At 46.8% G+C, this 16,021-nt stretch overlaps 1 protein-coding gene across 4 annotated transcripts; it reads right to left on the reverse strand.

Moving 5' to 3' along the window:
* Positions 1 to 613: 613 nt before the first annotated feature.
* On the reverse strand, positions 614 to 15,823 carry LOC139388462 (regulation of nuclear pre-mRNA domain-containing protein 2-like). Of its 4 annotated transcripts, none has more exons than XM_071135158.1 (11): positions 15,597 to 15,823; positions 9,076 to 9,205; positions 8,705 to 8,862; positions 8,520 to 8,572; positions 7,929 to 8,055; positions 6,919 to 7,094; positions 6,510 to 6,813; positions 5,730 to 6,005; positions 5,425 to 5,601; positions 2,578 to 5,212; positions 614 to 2,297 (listed from the first exon to the last, which is right to left on the reverse strand). In XM_071135158.1, exons 1-10 carry the CDS (start codon positions 15,811 to 15,813, stop codon positions 3,165 to 3,167), a joined length of 3,666 nt encoding a protein of 1,221 aa, XP_070991259.1. In that variant the 5' UTR covers positions 15,814 to 15,823; the 3' UTR covers positions 614 to 2,297; positions 2,578 to 3,164. The 4 variants fall into 4 exon arrangements, with proteins under 4 accessions (XP_070991259.1, XP_070991233.1, XP_070991250.1 ...); XM_071135132.1 differs by having other exon boundaries at positions 5,425 to 5,604; positions 5,730 to 6,008; positions 15,597 to 15,822; XM_071135149.1 differs by lacking the exon at positions 614 to 2,297 and having other exon boundaries at positions 2,947 to 5,212; positions 5,425 to 5,604.
* Positions 15,824 to 16,021: the final 198 nt, after the last annotated feature.

The following is a 16,021-nucleotide window of genomic DNA, read 5'->3' on the forward strand; positions in this document are numbered from 1 at the left end:
TCACTCAACCAGAGGAGGCTGGTGAAGGGTGGATAACTCATAATAATGGATGGAATGATATAAAAACACATGGAAAACCAGGTGTTTGATACCACTCAATTTATTCCATTCCAGCCATTACTATGAGCCCGTCCTCCCCATCTGAAGTGCCACCAGCCACCACTGGTCTTAACCGATATGGTGCAGTACTGTCTTCATGTCAGTGCTCTGTGGCCCGTTCCGGTCACCAAATCAACCCCTAGTCTCTACTACGCACTTCACGTATATGAAAGGATTGGATAGGTGCAATACGGTAATAGCTGCACCTTGCCTCTGATTGGCTTACACCTATGTAATCCTCCCAGATCGACAAGTGCCTAAAAGGTAAGGCCAAGGGGTTGATTATGAATTGAATATTCATAAATGCAGAGGCTGTCTTTAAAACAAAAACACATGCAGTAGGACTCCATGGAGTGTGGTTTAAACTGTAAAGTCTTCATATGAAGTAAATGCCTGGCTGTATGTCTAAATTGTGACAGTCATAGGTAAACATAGTAAATCCCTGAACTACAGGACGGCTCAGTGGTAGAGAGAGGAGAGCAGTAGCATCGGAAAGGATTGGACACTCAAAATATTAATGATAGAACATCATTGATGATCATAAAAAGAATAGCAATGCATCTAAACACGGAGAACATAACACAACCACCCCCTTCATGACTGAATCATTACATAGTTAATGCATACTATACACACACACCATTAGATTCCTCAAATCTTAAGCATTTTCACTCAAAAGTTATTCAAAACAAACATATTTCAAACTCAAGAGTACATTGAATGACAATATTATTTAAACAAACTGTTCAAAGAAAATGATTACATCTCTGAATCCATCCTGGTGGCTCGCTGTCTAACTGAGGTACGAGTTAGAAGGGAAGTCATTAGTCTACTGTACAGCAGGGAAACGTGCACAAACCAACTTGCCTGCGTTAATCTGGTCGTTATCAGCAGTGACAGAGAGAAGCATCACATCATACATACAGTCAGAGTGAGTAGTAGCTGCTCTGTACCATTGATTCAGAACAGCATCGCTTCCATTCAGAAATGTATAGCAGAACACTATAAACTGATAAACTAACACTGATGGGAAATTTAGAGGAGCATTTACATAGGTGTCCATTATCTTAATGAGTAATGAATGTTTGCAGATAATTCACTCATCACTTCTTCATTTGTGTTACTTGGTATTGTACAGTTGTAAATGTACAGCGTCAGAGGAAGGAGAGGAGGAAAGAGAAGAGACTACATCTAGGAAAGGTAGCGAAGGAAACAGGCCAAAGGTAACAGAAAAGGACTTCTGGACTAGACAGAGACAGTGCACTGCACTGCCAAGTATACATATTTTACATCTGACATGAGGTTACAGCCACAACAAAAATCACAGCAAGAAATCCAAAACAACTCAGAACAAATTAGCAGTTGGGGGAAAAATGACATAGTTCGTACTGTTATAAGTAATGTTTCAGCATTTCAATTCAGCTTTGAATAAGTAGACCAAAATAACATCTATCATACAGCAGCACCATGACAACTGCTGCGACTGGTCTTACCGGTATCCATGACAGTGACTATCAAAGAAAGTAGTACCCTCCCCTTGGTTGGGTTGAAACTGGATTTTATTAAAGACAATACAGGTAGCGATGGCCTAGTAGAGAGACAGCGGGTTCATAGTTCAAACTTCTAAAGCACCCGCCTCAACTACAGAGTCTCCGCAACTCATTATTATCTGTTAAATGCATCTTTACACTGGACGATTCTTCACTCTCCTCCCTCAGATTGGAGAAATGGAGATGGACAGAGTGGTGTTTTGTTAGAGCAATGAGAAGCACAAACATCGCTGCCTCAGTGTGTAACTACAGCTAAGGCTTCTTCAAAATGGCGTCAATCACAAGTTAGCGAATAGCGATGACTCTGCTCTTTACACAAACAACCGAGGTTTAATAGTCGCAACACAGCCAACTCATTCAGTCTATACATTTAAAAGCTGAGAAATATACAGAGGGAAGAGAGACTTAAGCATGAAAACCTCTAGGAGAGAAACAAGGTTATTATTTAGAATAGGATGCACTGGGAGCACGTTGGGGTTATGGTGGAGAAACTCCACAACAGCACTGATCATAAAGTCAGCACTCATCTGGATAACCAAATCCTATTGAGAAAAATGGTTGTATTTAGGACACACTCTCAGGGAGCAACTTTGTTTCTCAATCAAACCCCCTCCCATCTATCCATCCCATCCCTCCAGCCCCTACCATCTAGCCCTCCCTCCCTCCATCCCATCCCTCCAGCCCATCCCTCCAGCCATCCCATCTCTCCAGCCCATCCCATCCCTCCAGCCCATCCCATCTCTCCAGCCCATCCCATCACTCCAGCCCATCCCATCTCTCCAGCCCATCCCATCTCTCCAGCCCATCCCATCTCTCCAGCCCATCCCATCTCTCCAGCCCATCCCATCTCTCCAGCCCATCGCATCTCTCCAGCCCATCCCATCTCTCCAGCCCATCCCATCTCTCCAGCCCATCCCATCTCTCCAGCCCATCCCATCTCTCCAGCCCATCCCATCTCTCCAGCCCATCCCATCTCTCCAGCCCATCCCATCTCTCCAGCCCATTCCATCTCTCCAGCCCCTCCCATCCATCCATCCATCCATCCATCCATCCATCTATCCCTCGCTCTCTGAAAGTGTTTATATCAGCTTATTCACACAATACCGGAGGTAAGTAGAATTTTAGTGAAATAGAATAACCACCTGTTTCTGTTTCTATTTGATCTGTGCTTGTCGTCTTCCTTCTAGTTCACACCTCCGTTACTCCCTCACTGCTTTAGTGAGGGGAAGCTGAGAACATTGTTGCTCCTGGGGATCGGAGGAGGCAGATTTGGTTTGGTTACCTATTTCATCCATAACACTGTGCATAATTGCTAAGCTGGTACTGTATTGTTGTGAGGTGACGTGCTAGTTTGTGTCAAGGTGCGATCAGCTAAATGTAGTAAAACAAATGACTCCACTAGGATTAACATAGTGAGGACAGACTGGGCTCATACCATAAGGGTTCTACACATCTTCTCCCCGTGTTGGGTAGCTAGGTGTGTGGGTCGCTTTTCATTCAGCATGGGTTAACATTTCAATAGCGTGGGGGTAAGAAAGGTCTCTTGGGGGGGTAGAAGGGACCTCCTCGGCCCCCGCCGAATGAAGGGCCAGGACGCTTACCCCCGCGGAACATGGGTGGCTCTCGGTTTAGGTGCGGGTGGACAGGGGGGCCGCGAGGGTGGAGTAGAGGTCTCTGGGGGGTGGAGTTGATGGGGGGGCGGGGGTTGGGGGAGGATAGGCGCAGGAGGGACGGCGAGGGACGGTGGGGGTTGGGGTGTCGGGGCTGGGCAGGCGGGCTAGCTGGAGGGTGCTGGAGCGGAGGAGCTTGGGGGCGAGGAAGCAGGGGGTCGCCTGAGGGAGAGGGAGGGGTGGAGGAGGGGGGTGGAGGAGGGAGGTTGATGCCATCCTTGACACGGCCCAATAAGGGAGGCGGGGCACCGGGGGTACCGGGGCGGTGGAGAGGGGGTGCGTGGCGGGGAGTGAAATGCTCTTTGACTGTGCCGGGACGAGGCATCTTAGGGGGCTCCCCTAACAGAGAGGACATGAGGGGAGTGGGACCACCTTTACCCCCCCTGGGTCCCCCTCCCATTCCCCCTCGGTCTCCTCCGTCTGGGCGGACCTGGGGAGGGAGGGGCAGTTGGCGGTCAATGGGGACTAGAACCCCGCCTACCATGACTGCCGAGGGGGGGAGGAAGTTGCGCGGGGGTGGAGGGAGCTGGGGCATGGGAGGGGGTGGAGGGCGTGGGATGGGTGGAGGAGGGGAGTTGAAGAAGGGAGGAGGGGGGTGATGGTGGAGGTGTGAGGGGAGGGGACCCTGGGGGTTCTCCCCATGGTAGGGGGGCATCTGAAACTGGGGTGGGGGGCCGTGCGGATGAGGGTGGGGAGGGTGATTAGAATGAGGATGAGGAGGAAGGTGGTGGTGTGAGGTCGGGGGAGGCATGGGGGGTGAAGTCATGTCGTCAGAGCCGCCCTGAGGGGAAGGTGAGGGGGGCTGGGTATCCAGGTACCCTTCCTCATCGTACCACATTCCTCCACCTGGCCTCCCCCCTTCTCCACCCCCGCGACGCAGCCCTTGTCCAATCACGCGGATACTTTCCACCGTCTGGATGCGCTCTCCGGTTGGCTGGCGGTTTGAGAAGCCTCCCAGTGATTGGAAAGGTGCTCCCTCTGTGCAAGGCGACACCAGCGTCTCAATACGGTGGTACTGCCCCCCCTCCCCGTCAGATGAGCCCCCACCATCCTCTCCTCTCCTCTTTCCCTTTTCATCCCTCGTCCCACTCATTCCTCCCTCCTCTGACCCGCTGCTGGTCTTGCGAGAACCTATGGACTCTCTCCTCTCTCCTTCGACTGATCTGTTGTTCCCGTGACTCTTCCCGTGACTGTTCTGTCCATCCTTCTTCACCTTGCTGCTTCCCAGTGATGAAGAGCTAATCTTCCTCTTCGAATCTTCCTCCTTCAGCTTGGCGGCCTTCTTCCCCGCTCCGTAGCCTTGGAAACGAGAAGAGGAAGAGAGGAAGTCCACGTCGCTGCTGCTTCCTGTTGGGGTGATGACGGCGTCCCAAGGGTCACTGCGGTAGGCCGTGGGTGAAAGATCATGACCTATGGATGAGCCTAAGCTCTTGGGGTCACTGTTGAGGCCAAGGGGGTCGGAGGAGACACCCCCTGGTGTGTCCATGATTTCGTCCTGGGTGGGGGTGCCCCCGCTCTCATCCCTGACAGGGGTCCCATCTACCCCGTCTCCCCCCAGCAGAGGGCTCCCATCTCCCAGGCCCAGACTGAACCCTGGGTTCCCCTGGAGGAAACGGTTGATCTTAGACTCTAGGCTGGGAGGAGAGACAGAGCGGCTAGGGAGAGAGGGAGGAGGAGGAGGAGGAGGAGGGGAGGCCTCTCGGTTTTTCTCCCAATCCCTGGCTCCTCTGCTCCTCTCAGGTGTGTCTCGTTTGAGACTGTTGGTCAGGGGGGGTTTGGTGTTGCTAGGAGTGGTGGGTGTGGGGGGGCCCTTGGCTGCTGAGGAGTCTGGGGAGGCATGGGAGGAGGGGGCAGAGGAGGAGGAGCTACCAGACCTCAGCAGAGAGGACAGACCTGAGGAGAGAGAAGAGAAGATGGAAAGAAACGAGAGAGGGGAGAGAGAGAGAGAAAGTGGGGTGGGTGGAGATAATTACACCAGCAGATACACAAGTTACTCAACATAAAAAGTGCCCCCCAAAACAATTCCAACAGAAGCCTTGCATTTCCCATCTCAAAGTCTGTCTATAAATCTGCCTGTCTGGTTTACTATCTTATGTGTGTCTCACTCTGTGTTTGGGTCTTTGACAGGGCGTTGAGGATGCCTTCAGGGGTGACGTTCACTCTGGACAGGATGCTGGCCAGGGCTGGGCTAGGAGGGGTGGGGCCAACTGGGGTTTTGGAGGAAGATGATTGGCCAGAGGGGGTGGTGGGAGTTCCAGGGGAGGGGCGAGACACAGGGCTGGCTGCTGAGAGAGACAGAGACACACAGAGAGAAAACAATCTTATGCAAACATGTTATAACATTTCTGTACCAGTGTGTCACAGAATTCATATATTAACTCTGCTTATCTTGCCAAGTACAGACACACACCTGTGTTCTTCATGGCTGATGTGATACTGCTCAGTATGGAGCTGATCTTGCCCAGGTCCACATTGGCCAGGTTCATTCCCAGAGGAGCGGTCGGACAGCTAGGACCACTCACACCCGCGCTTGTAGGGGTGCTGGGGGTCACTGGCGTGGGGGTAGACGAGGCTGCCTTTTTGAGAGGGGATTCGGTGGAGGTTCGAATGAGTGTGACAGGGGCGGGTTTCGCTGCGGTCTTGGAGCTGGTCACCTTGGAAACGGTGGCTGATGACGACTGCTTCTCTGCTGATTGAAACAAGGGGTTAGCGTGTTTATTTTGACAAGGGGTTAGCGTGTTTATTTTGACAAGGGGTTAGCGTGTTTATTTTGACAAGGGGTTAGCGTGTTTATTTTGACAAGGGGTTAGCGTGTTTATTTTGACAAGGGGTTAGCGTGTTTATTTTGACAAGGGGTTAGCGTGTTTATTTTGACAAGGGGTTAGCGTGTTTATTTTGACAAGGGGTTAACGTGTTTATTTTGACAAGGGGTTAGCGTGTTTATTTTGACAAGGGGTTAACGTGTTTATTTTGACAAGGGGTTAACGTGTTTATTTTGACAAGGGGTTAGCGTGTTTATTTTGACAAGGGGTTAACGTGTTTATTTTGACAAGGGGTTAACGTGTTTATTTTGACAAGGGGTTAACGTGTTTATTTTGACAAAGGGTTAACGTGTTTATTTTGACAAGAGGTTAGCGTGTTTATTTTGACAAGGTTTAGTCTCATTGAGAATTCCCTACTGCCATCTCACCTGTGTTGGCTGTCTCCATGTCCTCCTCAGACAGATCCATGTCTTCCACATCTCTGTTGTCCCCCTCTCTCACAACCCCCATGTCCCTCTCGTCCATGGCACTCCCATCCAGGTCCGGGTCAAAGCCCAGCCTATCCCCTCGGCCTCCTCCCAGCCCCAGGAAGGGGGAGTCAGAGCCGGTGGGTGAGGGAGCGTCCTCAGAGGGGGAGGGGATGGGAGAGTCCTCGGGACCGGGAAGGGAGGACTTGAGGGCATCCAGTTTACGTTTGAGGTTGACCACGCGGTTGGCAAAGGTTTTGTAGGCCTTGAAAATTAGAACCATAGAATTAGATGTATAAGATTTTGATTAGATTATTTATTTGATAGATGACGATCAGATTGATTGCATGAATGATTGGTTGATACTCACGCTGGCCACGATCTTAACTTCCTTGTATTGCATCTCATAGAAGACGTCTGCGTTTCCTAGAGCCTCCAGTAGAGGGGGCCCTACAGGCATCTGGTTCTCCAGGAAACTGACAAACTCCTGCAGCTTCTGACTGCCCTCTTCAAAGTCCTTGGCAAACTTGTTCCCTCCGGCCTTGTCTGGGGTAGAGATGGACGGAGGAAAAGAGTAAAATAAGTCATTTAAACAAGAGTACACAGAAGCCAGCCGCACCAATATGTCGGAGATAACACCGCAAAGCGACAAGGTGTCGCTAGAGCGCGATGGGACAAGGATATCCCAGCCGGCCAAACCCTCCCCTAACCCAGACGACGCTGGGCCAATTGTGCACCGCCTCATTGGTCTCCCGGTCGCAGCCGGGCTACGACACGACCGGGATCGAACCCGGATCTGTAGTGATGCCTCTATCACTGATCAGTCTTAGACCGCCGCACCACTCAGGAGGGCTACTCTGTACAATGTGCTTAATATTAGGAAAGTTGAGAAATAAATATAGAAGGCCTAGACTATAGAAAGATGATGGGATTCTCCACTTTTTATTAGAGGCCATCAAAACTCTTTTCTCACGCAATTGAATAGCATAGCCTATAGAAATGTTGTGCAACATGGGCTTATAGGAACATGTACTTTATTCTATGCATCAACCAGCTATGAGCTGACTCTAGCTACACAACAGGTGATCCTATTCCCCTCAAACTCTTAACGCCAGGGTTCCATTTGATTTTCCATTGCATTGAGTGATTTGAGGGTCAATAGAGCGCGGAGTACCAGGCCATTAGCACGTTTGGTAGGCTACTACTGACTATAGGGGACATCAGAGCGCAGTTTTGGAGACGCCTAGTTACTTTGATTCAACGGTCACGTGGAATTTGACTGCAGTCATGACAACTCTTGACTGCCAGTGTGGCGGTAATACGGTCACCTTAACAGCCCTAGGCAGGAAGCCTGGCCTTATCCCTGTTCTGACCACTGACCTTTGAGTCTCTTGAGGGCCTCCGTGCTGCAGACGTCCACTCTGAGAGCTGTCAGCTGGGTCTCCCTCAGCTCCTCCTCCTCCACCACCCGTTTGAAGCCTGCCAGCTGCTCGATGAACGACTGGGGCTGGAGAGAGAGGGGGAAGGAAAGAAGGAGGGCGTGGGGAAGGAGGAAAATAGTATTATTGTGTGCATCTCCATCAAGGGCCAATCATCAGTTGAAACAATAAAGCATCATCCCCGCCACTGTTTGGGTAAAAAGCTGAGGGATAGGGCTGAAGAAAAGTAACCACTCAAATTCATAGACAGAGCTATGGATACAAGGACTGGCCATCCATGATATCAACATTATAGTGTACATTTACATTTGTTGTTTACAAATATTGGAGTAAAACAAGCTTATATTTGGGGTTCTGATGGGGTGTGACAGTTGAACTAAGCTCATGAGGCATTTATAAAAGTTATATTCTGCAAGAATCAATGGGTACAAATCATTAATTTATCAAAACCACAAATTGATGTAGCAACTGCAGATTACCCCTTTAAAAGGGTCAAAGCAATTTAGCAGAGGACAGAAAAAAATACACTTACTATGAAATCAGCCACAATCTTGGACTTCAGGGCAGCTTTGGGGTTGACTGGGGCTACAGGACAAAACCACAACACAACACACTGACCTGTTGACTCATATAGACCCAGAGGTTACAGAAATAGAGAGACACAGCAAAAGGAAAAGATGGTGAGGAGAGAAAGAAATAGGAGCATAGGAGACTGACCTGGCGGAGGAGGCATCTCTTTAGCCTTCTCTTTCTCCCTCTCTCTCTCCTTCTTGGCCAGGTTGGCTTTGAGCTGAGTGATGAGTTCCTCAGGATAGACGTTTCTCTCCTCCCAGATAGTGAAGATTCGCTCCACTGACTTACGCACCTTCGGGTCTCTGGCAAGACAACAGGTCAAAGGGCAAGAGCTTAGAAGGGCACAGATTCAGTCAGCAAGAGATTGGTGGTCAATGTCATCATACAAGGGCTCATCCTAACTTCCACCTAAATCAGATGTTTACTTAGTCTCCCCATTGACAATTAAAACATGCCTCAAATGGAAGTTAGGATGTGCCTCACAATATTCATATAATCCAGAGCAGTTCACTCACTTGACCATTAGTGCAGCGTTGGGGAGCACCTCAGCGAAGGCTGAGCGGTAGACGATGGCGTTCTTTCTCTTGCAGTTCTGTATTACATCATTGGCTAGATAGAACAGATTCAGACGGTGGTTGGTGTCCGCTGATGGAGAGAAGGAGGAGAGGAAGACAGGGAAGAAGAAGAATAGGTGGAGGAGGAACAGGGTTAGTGGGTCCTCAGAAGCCTGATGTTTAACCACATCAAAAACCTTGACCAGCCTGAGCGTAGACCACCCTAGTCCCATGGATGACCAGCCTAAACCTAGACCGCCCAGTGGATGACCAGCCTAAACCTAGACTGCCCTGTGGATGACCAGCCTAAACCTAGACTGCCCTGTGGATGACCAGCCTAAACCTAGACTGCCCTGTGGAAGTCATATTAGCTCATGCATGCATTTGCTAATCAATTCTGGAAATATAGCAAAACCAACCAGTGTTGATGGGAAACTTCACTGAAATGATAAACAATGCCGTGCTTTTACGAAGTGACAGTCAGAAAAGTGAATATCAGCTTGTCATGACATCTATCTAATGCATAATTAACGCACAGACAAAACATCATTACTGCAGTGCACACTTTTTTCAACTGACAACTTCTCCAACTGAAGCCCTGTGTTACAGGCAAGGCTAAGACATGGAAAACAAATAGGCTTGTCATGCAGGTAAATGGAGTCCAACATAAATGAAGCCTGGTTGTTGGGGGAAAAACACAGCAATATAAAGTCTCCCTCCCTGAATATATGAAGATCTATTTGAACATGTTCAAAGATGCAGCATGCAACACGGTAGTCACAATGTCAATAATAATGTTCAGCACCGCCACCGATTCATTCATGACACATTGTTTTCAGCAGACAGCGTTGTCACACTCTGACACAAGACAACGTTCATGACATTCATGTAATTAAAAAAAATGTAAATGACTCAAAGCTGGAGAACGCCATACATTCAAAAGCCTGCACACCCAGAGTTAAGGTATTTCAAAGTGACAGCTGATGGAGTAGGGAAAACAGACAAATCAAACACAGATCAGGTTCTGATGCAGACAAGACTAGAAACGGTATGTACGAGTCCCACAATATCAATTAGGGTCATTGAAACCAGTTGATAAACTGAAAGTGATATTAGCCTACGCCCTACAGCCTCAACATCTTGTGCAGGACAGCTGTGATAACTAGTGTAAACCAACTAAGTAGGGTATATATCTTAGTAAATGGTAACAAAATAAACAGATGCATTACCACTTTAACATAAAATAACAATACAGAAGCCTTTCATACATCTCAGTTGAGTCTAAGTGGGGAAAGGTTGTCAAGTCAAAGGAGAGAGAAACGTCCCCCCTGACTCCCCATGGGAAGATGCATTCAGGGAGGATGAGTTGGAAAGTATTCAATCAGGGGAAGAAGAGATGAAGACTGAGCACAGAACAGTAAACAACCAGCTCTGCTGTCTACAGTACGCAAACCAAACAGCATGGGCTCCCGAGGGGAGCAGCAGTCTAAGGCACTGCATCTCAGTGCAAGAGGCGTCACTACAGTCCCTGGTTCGAATCCAGGCTGTATCACATCCGGCCGTGATTGGGAGTCCCATAGGGCAGCACACAATTGGCCCAGCGTGGTCCGGGTTTGGCCGGGGTAGGCAGTCATTGTAAATAAGAACATGTTAACTGACTTGCCTAGCACTGTGGATTGAATCGAGCCCCAAGATATTCAATGAATGTAACAATGAGTTCTAATTCATATCCTAAGTTCATTACATGAAACGACTCTTCTTCGAAAAGATCCTGGAGTCAAAAAATAGAACTTGCTGAAGTCTAGGCCTTACTAAGTCTAGGCCTAACTAAGTCTAGGCCTAACTAAGTCTAGGCCTAACTAAGTCGGAGTGGTGGGGAAGGGGAAACAGTTCAAAATATCAAATAAACAATCGCTTTCAATGGCAACAGGGTCCCAGCTTCCTTCCCTGGCCTAAGCTATATTGCAAATCTTCAGTTGAGAATATTGCAGAATGATTATGGACTAGGACATGTGATTGGGTGTAAATGTGGGGCCTTGGATGGAACACCTGTTGCACACACAGGAGTGTGACTGAGCATCACTGTTCTACTACAGCCGACACCGTAGTCTAGGTGGACACAGACCAACGAACATAGACACACTCAGGGCCACGTCTGGGGGTTTAAAATTTCAACCTCCAAAGCCATAGTGATGGGGGGGATATTTATAGTTACATATCAGGATATTCTTTTTGATTATATTTATTACCGTTTTGACAACGTGGCAATATTATTTTTGGCTAGTTGGCTGCACCTGCAACAAAACTATAGCTTGTTCTCAATAATTTTAAATAGGGAACCAATTGTTTTCAGCACTTATTTCCATGACTGATCAAAACTCTCATGGTCCTCTAGTGCCTCTGCAGCGGACATATGGTGAGCAATATCTTTGGAACTTCAAATCGCAACAAAATCTTAGTATCAACATCGCAACACGAAAAGTATTGGCGCCAAAGTATGCTGATAATATGGTATTGTGAGGTGATTTGGCAATTTCCAACACTCGCAGTCTGCTTGGCCAGGCAGACTGCGATGCCACGTGAACCATCAGATAGCAATCATGGGCAAATGATGCATGTCAACTGGCATTACGACAGCATTAGGCTTAGCGTACCTCTAAGAGAGACAGCCCATTTGCAGAAATTGGTTCCTCCTGACCCAACACAGAACTCCCTGCCAGGACCAGATATGCAAGGACCAGATATTTTGGGTACCTAATTAGCACGCTTTAAGCCTTCCAAAGCAAACCGCGATGAACTCAAGTTGTAGTGGTAAAATATGTACCACTACCTGCACCAGCTCAGGTACAGTAGGATTCATTTTGCAAGTGGAAAAAAGGTATGTGTTCAGAAACAGAACATCACACCTACTGCTGTAAACAATAAACACTTATATGTTTTCTCAATCTCATAGCAGAAACACGTGACTGAGATTAACCAACAGTTAGTTATTTCCAGTTGGTCATGCAACACATTACAATATTTCCTCTGGAATATTTTTTTTGCATTGGGGGGAGACCCAATAACATAGTTCAAATGATTAACTATTATTTTAACATATTTGACCATGCATATAGTGTATGCATGGTCCATATTATCAGGTATGCTATTAGCATTAAGCATTATCACCTGTAGCCCAACGGATGCAGCATAGTGGCTATAAATAAATAGGCTGAAGCATAGGGTTGCTTATCTGCATTTACCCTATTGGGCTAATCATTAGCTAGATCCCAAATGTAATCTTTTAACTAGTTCGCATCCTATTAGTGAAATGTATGTCTCAAAAAACGTGCATAAATAGTGAATATAATGTAGCAAGGTACCTTACAATGGACTGTGTTACATTTAGCCCCACTCTCCCCTATACACTCACAGCAAATTACCGTGATAATGTGCTTTACCATGATGCTGCTAAAAACCTGTGGTGCACATATTCAGGAGTTAAGAAAGACATACAGTAGGAATGGAAAGCTGACAACACCCTCTTTTTAACAAAGGCCATTAAAACTGCTTTTCCATGCGATTGCAAGAATTGTTGTGCATCCATTTGTCAGAATGCAGGTTTCCCTCCCTATAGCACTCATAACATGAATTAATCTCAAGAGTGAAATAGATGAACTATTCTACTATGCGGTTATCTGATTTGTCTAGTCATTACATTTTGTTTGCAGGGGAAAAATAAATGTTAACTGGACTGTTCTAGCATTAAAGTGTGCCTCAACAGAAATATTGATGTTTCATATTTTTGGGGCGCAGCGCCACAGTTAAATGAGTGCAGCGGAAACACTGCATTACAACACAACCCTAGGAACGGAACCGCTAACACGGCCATCCAACATTCCGTGAAAATTAAAACATTTGAGTTGAAAGTTTCACCTGGACAACGAAGCCTACAACTCACCAACTCTATCTTTGGTTGACTGAGTTCAAAAGATAGTTTGAATGTTTGAGGACATCATACATAAAGCACAGCACCATAGACAACAGATATACATGTGGTTGAGCCAATGACAGGGACAGAGAGAGAGATGGGAACACATGCAACCTTGCAAATGTTTAGTCTACTGCAGTGCAAATCATTTTTAATTAACAAAAACTGCTCAGGGAAATGAAAGTGTTGAAAACCAGTTAAACCTTTATAGCTGGAGGCAAGGAAAGTGTTGAAAACCAGTTAAACCTTTATAGCTGGAGGCAAGGAAAGTGGACAACATCCGTTTCCATAAACAACAAAACACTGGCATATCTATTTCCATGACATATCACACCACGCACTTCATTAAATAACCCCTCAAAAACACATTGAATGACAGTCAAAGTTTAGGTCTAGGCCTACTCTAGCTAGCTAAAAATTTAACCCCAGTGTTTGACAAATATAGATAGCTATGCCAAACACTGGAGTGAAGATCTTAGCTAGGCCTACCCAGGGGCATTGTGAGGGCACTAGCCACTCCTGAAATATGATTGGCCACCCTTAGTGTCCCGCCATTCTCATTGGGTCAGAGCGCTGTCAATCTGGCTCAGATTGGAGTTAGGACTGTGGGTTTGTTCTGGCGGGAAGGCTGTTTGATTGGCTGGCTGGCTTTTTTGGGACGACAGAGAGCCCAGCATGACTTCTCTCAGTTGAGTTGATGAAAGCAGTGCAGAGGTGGAAAATTGCTAGGTAACTGCTGTTTGACTTGACAGCAAACTAAACTAGTTTCCCCAGTGTATAGCCAGTGTAGCTCTAGAATATGGCATGTGTTTGTTCTAGAATGTTATGCATGTCCCTTATTGACTGAGGTGAATGAAGCTACAGCAGCCAAAGTGATAATGGCTGGAGTTATTTTTGCCATTCCCCAAATAGCATTTTAGAGCTTTTAAATTGTATAGAATAACCTAACCAGGTAAAACACCAAACCTTATGGCAGTGATTAATCAGTTGTAAAAAGGTTTTATATGGACTATACTGGGACCAGTTTTTCTAATCAGGTCAGAAAACTCTTGGCCCTGGGGAGGATGAAAACCATGTCAAACTGCAGCAACCTTGTACTTGTTCATATGAATTACGTTTTAAAAACACAGACGGAGACCACTATGATTGGACAGTAGAACTCCGGGCTGAGGTTGCTTTATACAGGTTTGTATCATGTAGACCTATGCAACTATAGATGGTAATAAAAAACAAACTCTTATGTAATCACTATTGTGTTGACTAATTATTTCCAGTTAATCACTTTGGATTGAAAAAGTCTAGGTAGCCTAGCCAGCCCAAGTATGAATGCAAATCCAACTTGATCACATGTTCTCCTAATGCAAACAAATGGGCCATAAATACATAACGTTACAGCTTAGTTTACCCTGGCCAGGGGGATAGGGCGCATAGTAGGCTGTGTGTTGTTAGTAGCCTACAGATTATCAGACTGAGAAATCGTCTCGTTTTCTTCAAATACAGCATACCAGATCGCTAATGTTTAGGTGTAGGATGCTGCAACATCCATGTTAAGAGTTTTTGCTTGTGTCTCTCGGGGCTGATGTGCTATCACATTTACTAAATAAATAGACCTATGCAGGAAAGTGCTGAGCGCTTTGCGCCTTGTGCCCGGCCTGTGATCTCCCTAATCTGATTGGTCAAGACACATACAGAATGCAGTGAACCGATGTGCAGGACAGCAACTGTGTGTGAGTTGACGAATCATGAGGAAAATATGCCCCCCCCCCCCCCCCAAAAAAAAGAACACGTACTTTGTTCCTCTCTTGAATGCTTTTGTCGATACTAACCCAGCTAGCCACCCGTTTGCCGGCGGGTCTGACACAGTTATGCAATGCGTCGTATTTTAAGCCAATTTAACGCGTTTTGTTATACAATTCGCTAATTTCCCATGGCCACACGACTGATGTTGCCCCCCTCTTTGCCACCCCGTTAAAACAACCATACAATCGACCCTGGGCCTAACCCAGATTTCTTCCTAAAGGCCGGTTTTTCAGCCCACTTACTTACCCAGCAACATGTATCACCTGTGCTCTGTCAACACTACCCCCATTTTAACTCTAGTTCAAACACATTTGATAGTTTGGCTAGATAGCTAGCTAATTACCTGGCTCCTCTATCCTCTGCAGTTCTGCAAAAACATAGCGCGTGCACAAAACAGGCGCAATGTCGAACCATATGTGCAGACAGGTCAGGTTCGAGCAAACTAAATTGATCACACGTCGCTAGCTAACGTTAATATACATAACGATATGTTGAACTGCAGCTACTGGTAGGCACTAACTACTTTACTATCACTAGTTAGTTACATTAACTTGCAAGGCAGCTAACTATAAGGACACTTATTTTAGCTATGCATGAACTTTATGGCGTCAACATTTTTCGGTAACACATGAGCAACATAATTGATTAGCTAAAGTGTGTATAGTAGCAGGGAAGTTAGCTAACGAATGACAAGCTAACGTTAGCTACTCACATTTCTTGAGCCACTTCATCCAGTACCGAACGATAAGACTGTGATACTTTTTATTTTCAATGCACCAGGTCGACAGTCCCTGTATAGACTCCATAGTGTTGGATACTCCTTGGAATCTGCGGTCCAGGGTGGCCTCCAAAGCGCCGCGGCCACCATGGCCGCTAACAGCTCCAGAACCCGCCGCCATTTTTCCAGTCCTCTCTGGTACTGCAGACATGGACACCGCAATGAGTCATGAAGGTAGCAAAAGTGTGCCAGACAGGCGAGAGGAGACACGCCTACAGATCTAGGGTCAGATTCTGAAAACTGACCTAATAACAGTTGGAAGGGCAGGCAACTCCAACAGTCTGACCAATATTTACAACCCGAAAGGGGCCTGCCTGTATGTTTAAAGTTGGTTGCATCCAATCGCAAGCATTATAAAA

The sequence above is a fragment of the Oncorhynchus clarkii genome, chromosome 3 (assembly GCF_045791955.1).
Source record: "Oncorhynchus clarkii lewisi isolate Uvic-CL-2024 chromosome 3, UVic_Ocla_1.0, whole genome shotgun sequence".
Lineage (NCBI taxonomy): Eukaryota > Metazoa > Chordata > Actinopteri > Salmoniformes > Salmonidae > Oncorhynchus > Oncorhynchus clarkii.

Excerpts from the sequence above, each read along its gene's own strand:
- LOC139388462 (XM_071135132.1), bottom strand. The coding sequence starts at position 15,813 with ATGTCTGCAGTACCAGAGAGGACTGGAAAAATGGCGGCGGGTTCTGGA. Across the intron at positions 9,206-15,596 it reads GATGAAGTGGCTCAAGAAAT|CGGACACCAACCACCGTCTG; the intron begins GTGAGTAGCTAA and ends TCTCTCCATCAG. Across the intron at positions 5,213-5,424 it reads GTCAAAGACCCAAACACAGA|GTCTGTCCTCTCTGCTGAGG; the intron begins GTGAGACACACA and ends CTCTCTCCTCAG.